The 17845-nt window shown below is 32.6% G+C and overlaps 3 protein-coding genes across 4 annotated transcripts in view; 2 read left to right on the top strand and 1 right to left on the bottom strand.

The window, feature by feature from the left end:
- LOC135136640 (phosphopentomutase-like) overlaps positions 1-17845 on the bottom strand; it is a 64987-nt gene that overhangs the window by 30094 nt on the left and 17048 nt on the right. The gene's annotated exons all lie outside the window — the stretch shown is intronic.
- LOC135136614 (uncharacterized) lies at positions 10018-11443 on the top strand. Of its 2 annotated transcripts, none has more exons than XM_064065983.1 (2): positions 10018-10512; positions 10563-11443. In XM_064065983.1, the coding sequence occupies exons 1-2, from the start codon at positions 10399-10401 to the stop codon at positions 11337-11339; spliced, it is 891 nt and encodes a 296-aa protein (XP_063922053.1). In that variant the 5' UTR covers positions 10018-10398; the 3' UTR covers positions 11340-11443. The 2 variants fall into 2 exon arrangements, with proteins under 2 accessions (XP_063922053.1, XP_063922049.1); XM_064065979.1 differs by having other exon boundaries at positions 10018-10515.
- LOC135133458 (uncharacterized) lies at positions 12339-13257 on the top strand. The gene is made up of 2 exons (XM_064061861.1): positions 12339-13004; positions 13243-13257. Exons 1-2 carry the CDS (start codon positions 12339-12341, stop codon positions 13255-13257), a joined length of 681 nt encoding a protein of 226 aa, XP_063917931.1.

Raw genomic sequence — 17845 nt, 5'->3', positions numbered from 1 at the left:
TAAAATTTAGAAAAACAAAAAATTAATATTTGGAAAAATATAAAAATCGAAAAATTGAAAAATATAGAAATCAAAACATCAAAAAATCGAAAAATTGAAAAATCGAAATATCGATAAATCAAAAAGTGTAGAAATCAAAAAATCGAAAAATTGGGAAATCGGAAAGTCGAAAAATCAAAGAATTACTTAATAGAGAAATTGAGAAAAGGAAAAATCGAAAATTTCGCAATATCAAAAATAGAAAAATCGAGGATCAATCCTCAAACTAAAATGTCGTAAAATTGAAAAACTGAGAAATCAAAAAGTGTAGAAATAAAAAAATCTGGAAATCGAAAAGTCGAAAAATCAAAGAACCACTTAATAGAAAAATTGAGAAAAGAAAAAATCGAAAATTTCGAAACGCCAAAAATAGAAATATTGAAAAATCGGAAAATTTGAAGAATCGAAAAACTGAAATCGTAAAACTGAAATATCCGAAAGTCGAGAAATCGAAAAATAAAAAATTGAGTAATTGAAAATTCCAAAAATCGAGAATTTGAAGAATCGACAAATTGAAAAATCCTCAAACTAAAATGTCAAAAAATTGAAAAACAGAAAAATTTAAAAGTGAGAAGTCGAAAAATCGAAAGATAAAGATATCGAATCATCAAAAAAGTGAAAAATCTAACATTAAAAAATTCGAAAATTGAAAATTGAAGCTCAATTTTTATATTTCCGATTTTTCAATTTTTTGTTTCTTCAATTTCCCAATTTTTACAGATTTTTGTTTTTTTTTTTTAATTTCCCTTTCGTCTGTTTTCGATTTTTACGTTTCCAATTTTTATTTTTTTGATTTTGCAATTTTTCGTTTTTTTAACTTTCCCAGTTTTTACAATTTTTTTGTTTTTTCAAATTTTCCTCTTTTATTTTGAATTTTTCACGTTTTCAGTTTTTATTTTTTCGATTTTTCAATTTTTTTGCTTCTTCAATTTTTCGTTTCCTCAATTTTTTAGTTTGAAATTTTTCGATCTTACATTTTCCAATTTTACAGTTTTTCAATTTTACAATTTTTCGTGTTTTCAAATTTGTCGATTTTTCAGTTTTTTGATTTTTCAATTTTTCGTTTCTTCGATTTTCAATTTTTCACTTTTTCAAGTTTCAGTTTTTCGTTCCTTGAATTTTTCGATTTGCATTAAAAAAAAACGAAAAATTAAAATGTCGAAAAATTGAAGCATCGAAAAACTGAATCAAGAAATCAAAACATCAAAAAATCGAAAATTGAAGAATCTAAAAAGTACCGAGAAATCGAAATTGAAAAATTGAAACATCTCGAAATCAATAGATTGAGAAATCGAGAAGCCTCGAAGTCGAAAAATCGAGAAATCAAAAAGTGGAGAAATCAAAAAATCTAAAAATTGGGAATTTGAAAAGTAAAAAAAAAACAAAGAATCGCGTAATAGAGAAATTGAGAAAAGGAAAAATCGAAAATTGTGAAAACTGAAGTACTAAAAAAACAAAAAATCGGGAAATCTAAATATATTAAAAAAAACGAACGAAAAATTAAAATGTCGAAAAATTGAAAAATCGAAAAACTGAATCGAGAATTCAAAAAATCGAAAAATTGAAAAATTGAAATATTGAAAAATCGAAAAATTTGAAGAATCGAAAAACTGAAAATCAAAAAACTATAAATTGGAAAATCGAAAAATCTACAATTAAAAAAATCTAAAAATTGAAAAATCGAACAAATGAAGAATCGAAAAAGTAAAAAATCAGGAAATTAAAAAAACCCCAAAACTGAAATATCGAAAAATTGAAAATCCCTACCATCATAAAGTCGAAAATCTAAAAACCGAGAAATCGAAATTGAAAAATTGAAACATCTCGAAATCAAAAGATTGAGAAATCTAGAAGCCTCGAAGTCAAAAAATCGAGAAATCAAAAAGTGGAGAAATCAAAAAATCTAAAAATTGGGAATTTGAAAAGTAAAAAAAAAACAAAGAATCGCGTAATAGAGAAATTGAGAAAAGGAAAAATCGAAAATTGTGAAAACTGAAGTACTAAAAAAACAAAAAATCGGGAAATCTAAATATATTAAAAAAAACGAACGAAAAATTAAAATGTCGAAAAATTGAAAAATCGAAAAACTGAATCGAGAATTCAAAAAATCGAAAAATTGAAAAATTGAAATATTGAAAAATCGAAAAATTTGAAGAATCGAAAAACTGAAAATCAAAAAACTATAAATTGGGAAATCGAAAAATCTACAATTAAAAAAATCTAAAAATTGACAAATCGAACAAATGAAGAATCGAAAAAGTAAAAAATCAGGAAATTAAAAAACCCCCAAAACTGAAATATCGAAAAATTGAAAATCCCTACCATCATAAAGTCGAAAATCGAAAAACCGAGAAATCGAAATTGAAAAATTGAAACATCTCGAAATCAAAAGATTGAGAAATCTAGAAGCCTCGAAGTCAAAAAATCGAGAAATCAAAAAGTGGAGAAATCAAAAAATCTAAAAATTGGGAATTTGAAAAGTAAAAAAAAACAAAGAATCGCGTAATAGAGAAATTGACAAAAGGAAAAATCGAAAATTGTGAAAACTGAAGAATTAAAAAAAAATCGAGAAATCTAAATATCTTAAATTAAAAAAAAAGAACGAAAAGTTAAAATGTCGAAAAATTGAAAAATTGAAAAACTGAATCGAGAATTTAAAAAATCGAAAAATTGAAAAATTGAAATATTGAAAAATCGAAAAATTTGAAGAATCGAAAAACTGAAATATCGGAAAATCGAGAAATCGAAATATCTAAAATTAAAAAAAAAAGTAAAATCAGAAAAACTGAAAATTGAAAATTTTAAAATCGGAAAAATTGAAAACTTGAAAAATCAATAAATTTTAAAAATCAAAAAATTGAAAATCCGAAAAATCGAAAAGCGAGAAATCGAAAAATCAAATCAAGAAATACAAATATCTAAAATTTAGAAAAACAAAAAAATAATATATGGAAAGTCGAAAAATTAAAGAATCACTTAATAGAGAAATTGAGAAAAGGAAAAAATAAAAAATGGAGGAACAGAAAATTCTAAAAATTGAGAATTTGAAGAATCGAGAAAATAAAAAATCCTCAAACTAAAATGGTGAAAATATCTAATATTTAAAAATTCGAAAAATTGAAAATTGAAAACTGAAGTACTAAAAAGCTGAAAAATCGAGAAATCGAAGTAACTAAAACTTGATGAATCGAAAAACTGAATCGAGAAATCAAAACATCAAAAAAAAAACGAAAAATTGAATGTCAATTTTTATATCTTCGATTTTTCAATTTTTCGTTTCAGTTTCCCAATTTTTACAGTTTTTTATTATTCCAAATTTCCCGTTCTTTTATCTTCGATTTTTCACGTTTTCAGTTTTTATTTTTCAATTTTTCAATTTTTCGTTTCTTCAGTTTTTCTTTTTTCAATTTTACAATTTTTCGTGTTTTCGATTTTCGGTTTTTCACTTTTTCAAGTTTCAGTTTTTCATTTCTTGAATTTTTCGATTTGCAAATAAAGAAAAAACGAAAAATTAAAATTCGAAAAATTAAAATTCGAAAAATCAAAACATCAAAAAATCAAAACATCAAAAAATCAAAAAATTTGAATATTCAAAAATCGAAAAATTTGAAAAATTGGAAAACAAAGTCGTAAAATCGAGAAATCAAAAAATAAAAAATCGAGAAATCTAATATTTAAAAATTCGAAAAATTCAAAACTGAAAACTGAAGTACTAAAAAGCCGAAAAATCGAGAAATCGAAATAACTAAACAACGAAACGAAAAATTAGAATGTCGAAAAATTGAAGAATCGAAAAACTTAATCGAAAAATCAAAACATCAAAAAATCGAAAAATTTGAAAAATCGGAAAACTGAAATCCTAAAACCGAAATATCGGAGAATCGAGAAATCAAAAAATAAAAAACCGAGAAATCGAAAACTCAAAAAATCGAGAATTTGAAGAATCGACAAATTGGAACATCGAGAAATTGAAAAATCCCAAAATTGAAAAATTCCAAAACCGAAACATCGACAACTTAAGAAATCGAAAAACTGACAATTCGAGAATTCGAAAAGTCAAAAAATGAAAAAATCGAACAATCAGGAAGTCGACAAGTCGAAAAATCAAGGAATCGATTTATAGAGAAATTGAGAAAAGAAAAAAATCTAAAATTTGAGATGACGTCATCAATTTTTGTGAGGGAATAAACGAATAAATGTTGGTTAACGATTTACCATGATTAAGATAACCTTAAAATATTTTATAAGATTTCAGACCAACAGGTTTTGCAGTTTCAAAGTTATATTGCAAAATATTGTTATTTATTTTGATTTTTTTTCCAAAAATTCTGGATGTCAAGTGTGAAAATTCGACACAGATGTGCGAGAAGTAAAAATTTATATTCATCTCGTCAGTTAAGACATTTTTCGAGATAAAATTTTGCACTTTCCTGCCTTCAAACTCAAGCGACTACTTTTGTGTAAATAAACCCCCAAAATGCTCAATGAGACAATATTAACGAAATACACTGGAACACGAGCGGTGTCATATAAGATTCAAAGCGCAATTTTCGCAGTATTAACCCAGCTTTCCCATACACAGCTTCCCCTATAGGGTTACTACCCGCAGAATTGCGCTCGATTCCTCTATTCCAAGAATTTCGTCACACTGTTACGTCTAATTAATCATCGATGTGTTCGCAGTCTTCGTAAAGGATGTATTAATAGGGCTTTTTCAAACCCTGTGTTCAGTTTCCTAAGTGAATTTGCCGTGTCAACAAAATCAAGGAACTCACGGTAAGTTTCAAAATAAAAAATTGTATTCCCACACTAATATGAAAAGTTTTGTCTAAATAAAAATGTTTATGGACTCGAAGTCTTTGCAGAAATATGTTTTGATTATGAATTATTTAGTACCACAGCTACAAAAACATGCGGTGTTTAAAGAAACTCTATTTATGTGTCGATCGATGACAAAATCCTTGCATGCCTGCATATTTCGAAAAAACGCGCATATTTCCATAGAAAATGTACATATTTTGACGTTTTTCGCAAAAACAACAACGCAGTATAGAAATACACTCCATGCTGTTGTAAGCGGGTAAGATTAATATTTTTATGATCTTTTATCCAAACGGTGTAAACAAATTTTTTTCTCGTCACGGATGGTGTGGAATTGCGGCTCTCTGTGTGATCCGGTCATTACACCACGCGGCATATGAATAGAAAACTACGTACATATATTAAGAAAAAAAAGGAAAATATAAACCCCACCCGCCCGCCCTTGTCTCAATTGTGATTACTTTTTATTCGTCGTGAGCCGAGGGGCGGAGCTTAATTGCAAAATGCTTATTTCTCTTTGTAAAACATTTTTCTAAGTAAGTATAAAGTTGATGAAAGAAAACTATATATGTTAAGAAAAACCAGTTAAAAGTAAGCCCCACCCACCCGCCCCAACCTCAATTGTGGGCAAAGTTTAATTGTAAAATCCATGCAATTAGGTAAGATTTTGCAATTAAGCTCCGCCCCTGGGCTCACGGCGAATAAAAAGAACGCCACAATTGAAATGGGGCGGGTGGGTGGGGCTCCAATTTTGCTTCTTTTCTTAATATACGTAGTTTTCTTTTCACAAGGTAACTAAAATAAGTTTCAAATGGAAAATTTTTATAGAGAAATATCAAATTTGCACTTAAGCTCCGCCCTCTTGGTTCACGACGAATAAAAAAAATCGTTACAATCGAGACCGGGTGGGTGGGCGGGGCTTACTTTTTGCCTTGTTTAACGCAACCGTAAGTGCAGTTCGTAGCCCCGTCATTTGCCAAAATAAGTTTTACCGTAGCAAGTACTAGCCCCGCCCACCCGCCCTCTATTTTCTCAGAGGGTATAGCGTTTGCCAAAATCAGTCTTATCTTACTAAGTACTAGCCCCGCCCACCCTCCTATTTATTCAGAGAATATATCATTTGCCAATATAAGACTTATTTTAGCAAGTACTGAGAAAATAAAGGCCGTGTGGGCGGGGCTAGTATTTGTTAAGATAAAACTGATTTTGCCCCTATTAATCTTGTAAAAACTTGTGAAATTTAAAGGTGTTAAACTACAAATTTCCATAGTAACGAGTTAAATTCCTAAATCTACCCGAAATGTGCAAAATATGATGAGTTTTTATTTGTGATTTATCATTGCATTCATATTTTTTAGATTTGCTTATACAGGTAGCTCAAAAAAATGAATGAATTTGAATAAAAAATTTCGCGCTGAAAAAAATTAACAGTGGCGCGAAATAATCACATTTGAATAATCTGAATTTGAAAAAAAAATTCAATCAAAAAAATTGTGTGTTGTGAGTGTAACCACGTGGTGAGTAGGTTAAGTTTAGTTGGTTTTTGTTTAAAAACAATTAATCGTAACGACGACGATGCCATAGTTTCTCCAACGTTGTGTAAATTTGATTCATTGTTTGTAAATTCACAGTTCATATTAGGAGTTTAATCGTTAACTAGTTCTAACGCAATTTAACAATCAGGAATTTGCTTAGATAAATACTTGCTAGGAGTTTTCATGAAATTCACTTAGTCGGGACTCGTGATTTTGTTTGTCTAATTACTAGACAGCGGATTTCTGTCGGGCTTGGCAAGGCCAAACTCGGTACGGCTCGTGCGGGATGGGAATTCAGAGCAGTTACTAGCTGCACTTCGTCTATTTTCGAATAAAATAACGGTGCTTCGTTGTACTTTGCTGTTAATTCCCGTTCTCATTTACCTAGCTGTTTTACGAATTAAGGTTTCGTGAATTGTATTTGTTGAATAAGTGAAAATTAAATGCACTGATTATTACCCGCTACTGATTCACAGCGATTCACGCGTCCCCACCTAATAATCGTGACGTAGCCCGACAGAAATCCGCTCTCTACTAATTACGAATAACGTTTCTGGATGCTAATACTTAAAGTGGTATATTATAACACTCCTTAATTCTTCATACATGATTGCTAATAGTTCGTTTATGGCAGTTAAATCAACTGATAATAAAAGATCGTAGAAAGGTGCAGTAGAATTCATAATATTTAATATCGTGGACTGAAGGAGGGATTAAAGATTTCTAAATTTCTTTGTTTGAATCGTTGATAAAGTGTGGCATAATTTAACATAATGTAAACTCTTTGTTTTAATCGTTGCTAAAGTGTGGCAAACATTAACCTCACGTAATTTTGTTAGATTTGCAGTTTTTCACCTTGTGAAATTTTTCTATATCTCACAATTTTAACTTCAGTAATTTTCTGTGATGTATAATTTAAATTGAACGTAAATTTTCATACATGTTATATTCAGAATTGAGAAAGGGTGGGTGGGCGGGTCTTCATTTTGCCTTTTATTTTCTTAATATGTGCAGACTTCTTTTCACAACATGAAATTTAAAACATGTTTAAAATGTAAAATTTGTAAAAGGAAGACGGCTATGTATATTAAAACAAAAATGTCAAAATATATTTATATATTTTCTTTTTCTGAAAAGACGACTACGTATGTTGAGAAAAAAGGGAAAATATAAGCCCCACCCTCCCGCCCTATCTCAATTGTGATGATTTTTTTATTCGTCGTGAGCCAAAGGGGCGGAGTTTAATTGCAAAATCCGTAGTTACTTACAAAAATTTACCATTTTAAATGTGTTTTAAGTTTCTAAGAATAAAAACAATCATCACAATTGAGATGGGGTGGGTGGGCGGGGTTAATATTTAGCCTTTTTTTCTTAATTTACATACAATTGAACAACACGATACTCTGTAATTTCTTGTAAAGAAATAAGTATTGTGCAGTTAAGCTCCGCCCTCTTTGTTCACGACGAATAAAAAAATCATCACAATTGAGATAGGGTGGGTGGGCGGGCCTTCATTTTGCTTTTTTGTTTTAATATGTGTAGACCTCTTATCACAACATGAAATTTAAAACATGTTTAAAATGGAAAATTTGTATAAGAAAATATCGATTTTGCAATTAGCCCCATGACTGTAAAATCCATATTTCCTTACAAAAATATACCATTTTAACAATGTTCTAAGTTTCTTGTTGTGAAAAGACGGCTATGTATATTAAGACAGAAATGGCAAAATATAAGCCCCGCCCACACGCCCTATCTCAATTCTGATGATTTTTTTTTATTCGTCGTAAGCTGAGAGGCGGGGCTTAATTGCAAGATCCATATTTGTATACATTTTGTTTGACGTTGCTTTTAGAGCTGAAAATTGTCATTTATAAACTCCGTTGCCAAATTGCCGTTGATAGTGACTTTCATGTTCAACTTTTGCCGTATTGAAGTTGATTATTACACAAATTTACCATTTTAGACATGATTTAAGTTTCTTGTTCAAAATAAGTCTACACATATTAAGAAAACAAGGCAAAATTTTGCCCCGCCCACCCACCCTGTTTCAATTCTGATGATTTTTTTATTCTTCATAAGCCAAGAGGGCGGAGCTTAACTGCAAAATCCTTATTTCTCCACGAAAAATTAAAGACATGTTTTTGAGCATCGTGCAAAAAATACCATGTATATTAAGAAAAAATAAAGCCGAAGATTAGGCCCCATCCATACCCGCCCCGATCTCAATTCTTAATTGTGATGAATTTTTCATTCGATGTCAGATCGTCGGACGGGGCTTAATTGCAAATATTTTTATTGTTGTTTATTGCTCTTTTTGAAACTTTAACACTTGTTTAGTTATCGTTAATATCAGAGTCATAAGAAATTGAACATTTAAGTGAGGTTAAATACACACAGAAACACGTGATGGAAGCGGAGTGCGCGGTTCCTAGTCGAGCTGCGGGGTTTATCGCGCCATCTGATCGTCTACGCACTCTTGGGGTGCTGGGCGACAGTGCTTGCGATAGATAGAATCACCGTCGTGGGTAGGAGAACAGCCACGACCAGGAGCCCCAAACTCCGCTCGCGCTACAACGCCTCCTAGGGGTATTTTTGTTGTGCTCTAGAATGAAATTGACATAGTTCGATCGCCACACTCTTATAGCGCTCTGGTGCCGCTGCCGCTGCATTGCTTTTTATTAAAATTTTGTTCTCTTGTTGACTGTCATAATTTTAAATTTGCCGCCACACACCACTATTTTAATTCAGATTTTGCTTTGTTTTTATTAAATTTGTGATATTCAAATATCTGCATTGATTCAGAACGTTTAATTTGATTTCATTCCAAGTCATTCAAAGTTTTTTTTGTAGCTGAGAATAAATAATTTTGTGCCTTCTATTAATTTGGTCTTTTATTTAGCGGTGTTTTTCCAATCTTGGCGTCCTCCACTTGCATCTGAACGCATCCCGCCATTTTTCAAAAACACAACGTAGGGTTCCATTTTTGTTAGACGATCAAAGCTAAGGCCAAATTTCGAATTTTTTAATTTTTCGCGGGCTTTCAATTTTTTTCACATGTCAACAATGTTTGGGTTATTACAGTGTCAATTTATTTAATTGATTAAATCAGGAACGACTCACTCCATTTTCCCAAAAAATTTTGGGAATACAATACTGTTATTTTTCAATTTCCATTTTACACTAAATAAAATAAGTCAGTGAAATCTTCTCAATCATCTCGTCTCGGGTGGAGGCGAATTGCGGCTTTCTGCACAATTCGCTCGTCGTAGAAGAAATGGCGCACTTTTTGGGGTGCATACTTATGCTCATTTCAGAAAACAATGTGCATATAACTCCGGACTCTAGTGATAGCATTATTTACATTGAATTTATAAAAAAGACGACGAACCCACGTATGTTCAACCAAAAGTTCTAATTTTTTGCACAATCTGCGAGTTTCGAGCACATGTTTTGGAATCTAGTTGCCAGTCAATTTTCAAACAGACTGAAAATCGATTATTCATGCAATTAACACGTCCGCAGTAACAAAAATATCAAACATTTTGAAGCTGGACGTCAGTTTAAAATACAACGCAATATTTTAGTTTGGTAATTATTAAATCCAGTACTGAGAAATTAAACAAGATAACATAACACAAATTAAATCGGCTTCACGGTACTTAAACATTTACAACCCAGACAAATTGACCAAAACTAGACATTTCGGTACTCCACAACCGGTACCAAGTCACCGTTGAAATCACAATACCCCCTGATTATCGTTCAACTAAAGAGAAACCAGGAATTACTCACTCAAAAGAATTATCGGCTTTGCGGAATATTTCCAGGTGAAAAATTTCTCATCGTCTGCTACTTTGTGACAACGACACGATTAGCTCTTCACCACGTACTTATCATTGTTCATGAGCTAATTAGTTCACGCTAAAAGCACCACCAAAACGACTTTCAAGACACGCTAGACACCGTTGACACTCAGTGTTCTTTAAAACTCGGGTGAAGAATGTCCCCCAAAGCGTCTTCCGACTTCGGCTTATACAAAGAAAGACAAAAAGAAAACAACTTAAGATCGCTTAAATTCGTGGTGGTGGCAACACTGGCGGCGATATTTCTTCTAGTGGTAAGTCAATTAAAAAGTTGACTGATCAATAAGTGTCAAAATTTTAGATAATATATGTGTCGATGCACCTAATCACGTCGTCAGAACCGACTTTACCATTATCATCATCATCATCGTCTAAAGCAGAAAAATTAGTAGTCGCTGAATCCGTCAGACGAGAAGTCTTCACTCCAGCGAAACCATTCAAGACGACATATCGAGGACCAACGCCGTCCGAGTTCAGTTCCACCACTGAAAAAATCACCACTTTGAACTACCCTCAAGTTAGTAGTTTCCGACACCGGTACTACCCCAACAACATCCAAGACGTGATCGGGTACGCCACCAGGTACCACCAGCCCGTGCGAAGCTACAAGCACTCTTCCAGCCAGTACCTTCCACAGAACAAACCGTCTGCCAAAAACTTCACCGACAGCGACCCTTTTTACCTGTACAAGCCACAAGACCCTGGCGAAATTAACCTTCTAGCAACGGCCAGCTTCCGCTTCGCACCACCCATATGGAGCAACCTAAAACCCAACAGGGTTCATGGTCCACCACAGTACGACAATATCAAAAGGCAAGAGACCGTGAACCCACCGAAACCCTTGTCTCTAACTTTGAACATTTTTCCGAATAGAGAAAAGGAAGAACGGGAGCAAAAATTTGGACTTCGGCAGCTGATTCACCATAGGATTGAAAATCTGACGCCTAGGCTTCGGCTGCCGGAAAGCAAGACGAAGAAGATGGTGATTCATCTGAATCTGTATCCTAATGATGTTAGTGTTGGGGAGAGTAAGGTTGTGAATGAGATGCGAAGGCAAAGTAGTCCGTCACCGACTTAACCGTAGGGTTCTTAATTTATTTAAATATTTGGTTTGTTAAGTTTTATGAACTAAAATGTAGTTGTTAATACTGTGTATACTATAATTAAATCATGTCAGTGATCTTTATTATCTATTGATTTTACATATAATGACAAATAGTATCTATAACCTCAGTGATTTAAGAAGGTGTTATCAGTTAATGCGGTGAAAAATCGGGTTCAGTTTGAAAATTTACACAAACAAAATGGAAGCAACCTGACGACTGTAATAATAAGGTCATTTGGGCTATCGTATTCATTTTATGTCAGTGGTAAGGCTATAAAGCAAGCACTTAACTTTTGCAGTTTATTCACTTTCACACACGTCAGAAACGCTTAAACTCAAAAATAACACACAATTATGAAAAATTAATTTCAGTATAATTTTTTTTTGCAAATTAGTCCTCTAAATAGTCGTATCAATACAGTGCCATAAATGTTTGCGCAAATATGATGTACGTAATGTAAATGACAAATAACAATCTTCAGACAAGTTTATCCAATTATTAGTTATTGTATCGACACATCTCGTTTCGTTCAACGAGAAAATAAAATATAGGACAAGGAAAAATAGGTGCACTTTATCGAGTTATCACGTTGGAGTGCGACAACAAACAGCCGAAAACACTGTGTGGTGTCGATAGTTTCAAAAGTAAGTACACAAATTATATCTACAATAGAAAAAAATAAAATAATTTCTAAATTACCTGTTAACAATTTTTAGACGCTTAATTAAATCCAGCTTGATTGCACTATCTAGTTAAATTTACTCATCTATGTAAACTTGACACTGTCTACACAAAGAAACATAAAAATATAAAACAATGGAAATTTCGTTTTAACACCAATTCATTAATTCATTACGAAATTACGATTATAGTTTCAAGTATCTTTACAACACCCAATGGAAATTTCTAAATATTCGACTCCACTTTATCACTGTCATTTTTCACTTTTAGGGGACACTTGATCAACACAAATGGACGAAGAGGCGCCTTTAAAGTACAAATTCGAAAACGACGAAACCAGATTGAAGACCGACACCGGAAAATCGATCCAAATTTTCGTCCATAACAACAACAAACCTCTGTCGTCTAAGTACCTCGCCCTCATAAAAAAGAAAGAAGTTAGGAAGCCTCTACTCGGCACTTTTGACACTCTGGTCTCTTTATTTTTGATTTCTACGTGCGTTGTTGGAGTGTGGAGAGGAGTTTGGGTGTTGTTGGAAATCTACGACGACTACGTCCCAGCTTGGATGTGCTTATCCGTGGGTCTTTGCACCTACATCGTCTTCATCATAGTCCAAGATTCCTTGAACGACATAGTCAAGAAAAAAAGCTCCACTACAGAAAGCAAAATTTTCAACTTTTTGATAACTCGCACGTACACTTCCATTTTCGCCGTTTCGTCGATCATGTACTGGCGAGGCGGATGGGCTTTTATGGACAAGTACTTGAACGTGGAACTGACCAAATCCGGAACCGTACTAAAAAAAGGAAGCGGAGTTATGTTAACGGTTTGTGCTGGATGTTTGCTGCTGATTATGGCCTTACGGAGCCTGAGGAATTGTGTCGCGCCGCCGTTTCTCTTCTGCACGGACAGGAAGAGCAAGACGTTCGTTATTCTTACGAGGTTTAGGACGAAGGTAAGCAAAAACTATAAGTGAAATTTTTCTTTTTATTAAGCGAAATTGTGTAATAAAACTGGTTTTACATGGCTTTTAATCACGATGGTGTAATTTTACGCTTTTATCAACCGAGAAGTATGTCATATTTTCAACAGACCAAAACGGGCCTAGTTTACTTGTGTGCTCTAAAAACGAATCTGGGAGTAATTAAAAGGTTTGGCTTGTTTTTAGTTCGCGGATCGGTGCGTATTTTTAGGTTCAACAAATCTAAAATCGCTAAAAAATATACAGGGTGCTGAAAAAATGGAATATCAACTCTATGACACAATGTGGAGAACTGTGTATAACATAGTAACTAATGTTTTTAGTTTCTTGTAGTGAAAAGAAAACTACGTCTATATATTAAGAAAAAAACGCAAAATACAAACCCCGCCCACCCGCCCTCGTCTTAATTGTGATAACTTTTTTATTCGTTGTGAGCCGAAGGGCGGAACTTAATAGCACAATTTTTATTTGTCTAAAAGAAACTACCACGTGAAACATGTTTTTAAGTGTCATGTTGAAAGACAATCACATTCGTTAAAAAAAAAAAAAGAAAATGAAGCCCCACCCACCCGTCTCAATCTCCATTGTAATGAATTTTTCACCAAAACATGTTTTCACTATTATCAATAACAACAAAAGATGTTTCATACAGTAAATTCTTCTAGAGAAACAAAGATTTTGCAATTAAGCTCCGCCCCTGGGGTCAAAGCGAATAAAAAAATCACCATATTTGAGATAGGGTGGGTGGGCGGGGCTTACATTTTGTCTTCGTTTTAATATACTTAGTTATCTATTCATAACAAGAACTTAAAACATATTTAAAATAGTAAATTGTATCCCCCAGACACCTGTCTACAAATTTACCCTTTTAAACCCCGCCCACCCGCCCTCATCTTAATTGTGACAATTTTTTTATTCGTTGTGAGCCGAAGGGCGGAGCTTAATAGCAAAATTTTTATTTGTCTAAAAGAAACTAACACGTGAAACATGTTTTTAAGTATCATGTTGAAAGAAAACCACATACGTTTAAAAAAAAGTCAAAAATTAAGCCCCGCCCACCCGTTCCAATCTCCATTGTGATTTTTCAGCAAAACATGTTTTAACTATTATCATAATGTTTAAAATAGATCATTTTGAGAAAAAGGAGGCTCTGTAACCCCCTCTCCCCTACAATGTCAACAACAACAAAAATATGTTTCATATGGTAAATTCTTGTATAGAAACAAAGATTTTGCAATTAAGCTCCGCCCCTGGGGTCACGGCGAATATTTTTTTTTTTTAAATATACTTAGTTATCTTTTCATAGCAAGAACTTAAACATTTTTAAAATGGTAAATTTTTGGAGGGATACATGGATTTTGCAATTATTCGCCGCTCCTCGGTCTGGCAACGAATGAAAAATTTATTACGATTGACATCGAGACGAGTGGGTGGAGTTTTTCTTTTGTTTTTTTTTTTTACTTAATACATATAGTTTGCTTTGAGTAGCACTATCACTGAAGAACACGTTTCATCTGGTAATTCTTGTAGAAAAATATGGATTTTTCAAATAAGCTCCGCCTTTTGGTCTGACAACGAGTGAAAATTTCATCAGAATTGAGATCGGGGCAGGAATGGGTGGGGTTTAAGCTTTGGCTTTGTTTTTTACTTAATATACATGGTATTCTTTGAACAACACGATACTTTACATGAAATTTCTTGTAGAGAAATACGGATTTTGCAGTTAAGCGCCGCCCTCTTGGCTCACGACGAATAAAAAAATCATCACAATAGAAGTAGGGTGGGTGGGTGGGGCTTATATTTTACCTTGTTTTCTTAATATACGCAGTATCCTTTTCACAACAAGAAATTAAAACAGTTTATTGTTGTTATTTAAAACAGAAAATATGGATTTTGCATTACGCTCCGCCCCTCGGTCTGACAACCAATGAAAAATTCATCACGGTTGAGATCCAGACAGATGGGTGGGGCTTATCTTTTGGCCTTTTTTTACTTAATACATATAGTTTCCTTGAGAATCACGATCACTGAAGAACACGGTCTATATGGTAATTCTTGTAGAAAAATAAATTAATTAATTTTGCAATTAAACTCCGCCCCTCTGGCCACGACGAACAAAGAAAAACACTGTATATTTTGAAAACGAATGTTGTTAAATCTTGGCCCGGGAGCATAAACACGCTATGTTTTTAAAAACAACACGATGAGATTACAATTCAGAATTTTTTGGAAATTTTTCCAGACTTTTTCATGATGAGAAACAAATTTCCCAATAAAAATTCTGCCAATTTTCGAAACTTAACCAAAGACATTTTCTTATAGATTTCGAACTCCCGAAGTTACTATTCCAGAATCGACCACTGAATTTTTGGATTTAAAAAAATATATATTTTTAAACTGAATATCTTTAAATCTTACCCCGGGTTACATGCTATGTTTTTGAAATCAGTACAACGAAACCTATATCCTGGAATTTTTTTGGTAATTTTTTGATGAACAAAATTTTTCAAAAACCCCAAATGAAAATTTCAGTCAATTTTCGCCAATGTTCGAAACTTAGCCAAAGACATTATTTCTTATAGATATCGATCTCCAGAAGTTTGTTTTGCCCTCATTTCTTCGCTAGTTCCTACCATTTTTACAGAATCGTCTATTGAAATTTTGGATTTTTTTGAATTTAAAAAAATATATATTTTTAAATCTTGCCCTGGTAGCACTAACACCCTATGTTTTTGGAATCAGTACAGCGAGACCTACATCCTTGAATTTTTCAGGAATTTTTTGAGAACATTTTCATGAACAAAATTTTTGAAAACCCCCTAATCGGCCAATTTTCGCCAACTTTCGAAACTTAACCAAAGACATTTTCTTATAGCCATCGACCTCCAGAAGTTACTTTTGCCCCCATTTTCGCTAATTCCTACCACTTTTCCAGAATCGTCTATTGAATTTTTGGATTTTTCTTGGATTTAAAAAAATATATATTTTTAAACTGAATATTTTGAAATCTTGTCCAGGGAACATAAACATCCCATGTTTTTGGAATCAGTACACCGAAACCTATATCCTACAATTTTTTGAGATTTTTTTTTTTTGTAAATTTTTGATGAACAAAATTTTTCAAAACCCCTTATGAAAATTTTGGCCAATTTTCGCCAATGTTCGAAACTTAAGCAAAGACATTTGCTTATAGACATCGACCTCCTGAAGTTAAAATTTTGGCCTCATTTCTTTCAGCCAATTTTCGTCAATTTTTTTAAATCTTAATCTTAATTTTTTTGGATTTTTTTTTGAGAACTTTCTCAGGAGTAAAATTTTCACCCTCCTATGAAAATTTCGGCCAATTTTTGACAACTTTCGAAACTTAACTAAAGACATTTTCTTATAGATATCGACCTCCAGAAGTTACTTTTGCCCCCATTTTTTCGCTAATTTCTACCATTTTTCCAGAATTGTCCACTGAATGTTTGGATTATTTTGGATTTAAAAAAAATACATTTTTAAACTGAATATTTTGAAATATTACCCCGGGAACATAAACATGTCATCTTTTTGGAATCAGTACAACGAAACGTATATCCTACAATTTTTTGAGATTTTTTTCGGTAAATGTTTGATGAAGAAAATTTTTCAAAACCCCCTATGAAAATTTTGGCCAATTTTCGCCAATGTTCGAAATTTAACCAAAGACATGTGCTTATAGATATCGACCTCCTGAAGTTAAAATTTTGGCCCCATTTCTTTGCTAGTTTCCACCATTTTTCCAGAATCGCCCAGTGAAAGTTTGGATTGTTTTGGATTTAAAAAAATTTCTATTTCTAAACTGAATATTTTTAAATCTTTCCCCGGGAGCACAAACACGCTGTTTTTGGAATCAGTACAACGAAACCTATATCCTAGAATTTTTTGGGAGTTTTTCGGTAATTTTTTAAATCTTGTCCAAGAGCATAAACCTAAACCAGAATTTTTTGGGATTTTTTAGAGAACTTTCTCATAAGCAAAATTTTCACTCTCCTATGAACCACCTCCAGAAGTTGCTTTCGGACTCATTTCTTAGATACCATTTTTCCAGAATAAGGTATACCGAGTGAGTAATTAAAGACAGCCACCAATTTTTGAAAGTTTGTCTTTGATCATTGTATTTTCAGCTCAAACTTTCAAATTGACAGCAATCTGACAAGACGAAAATTCTATCAAAGACAAATCTAAACCACGAAGGTGAATAACAAAGGCAGATTAATAAACTACACGAATATAAAAATATATATTAATTTACAAAATTTATATACAACAGCCATACGGAAATGGGGGACCAATTTTTTCATACTATAAGGATTATGAAACGTAGAGAAAACAACGAACTTGAAATGGTGGCAGTTTCACGTTTAATTAAGTTTAGTCGCGTCATAACAAAGAAAATTGGTCTTATGTTATTAGACAGACCTTCTCTCGCCCCTGAAGTAAAATTAAATAATTTTTTTTGTGAAAATCTGAATGCCTAGGGTAAAAACTCAAGGCGGATTCATAAACGACAAATACAGGAGTATGTGATTTTATAAAATTTAAATACCATTTACTAAAAAAATTTGAGTTGACGTCATTAAATTGTTAATTTGATAAAAGGAGACCTATTTTTCCTAGTCCAGGCGTCATGAAACGTCGGGAAAACATGATAATTACAATACTATTGTTTCAATGTGTAACAGTAACCTATTTGTGACAAGATCGCTCTTAACCTTAAAAAACTGATATGCCTTAAAAAAATCGAAACTCTTTTGAAGGATGTTTTGTCTACATATGTGGCATGATTTTAC

Source organism: Zophobas morio, unplaced genomic scaffold (genome assembly GCF_036711695.1).
Source record: "Zophobas morio isolate AGI-343-1 ecotype UQ-CSIRO unplaced genomic scaffold, CSIRO_AGI_Zmor_V1 ptg000004l, whole genome shotgun sequence".
Lineage (NCBI taxonomy): Eukaryota > Metazoa > Arthropoda > Insecta > Coleoptera > Tenebrionidae > Zophobas > Zophobas morio.
Note: the sequence above shows the minus strand (reverse complement) of the source record. Positions and strands in the feature narration are given on the sequence as shown.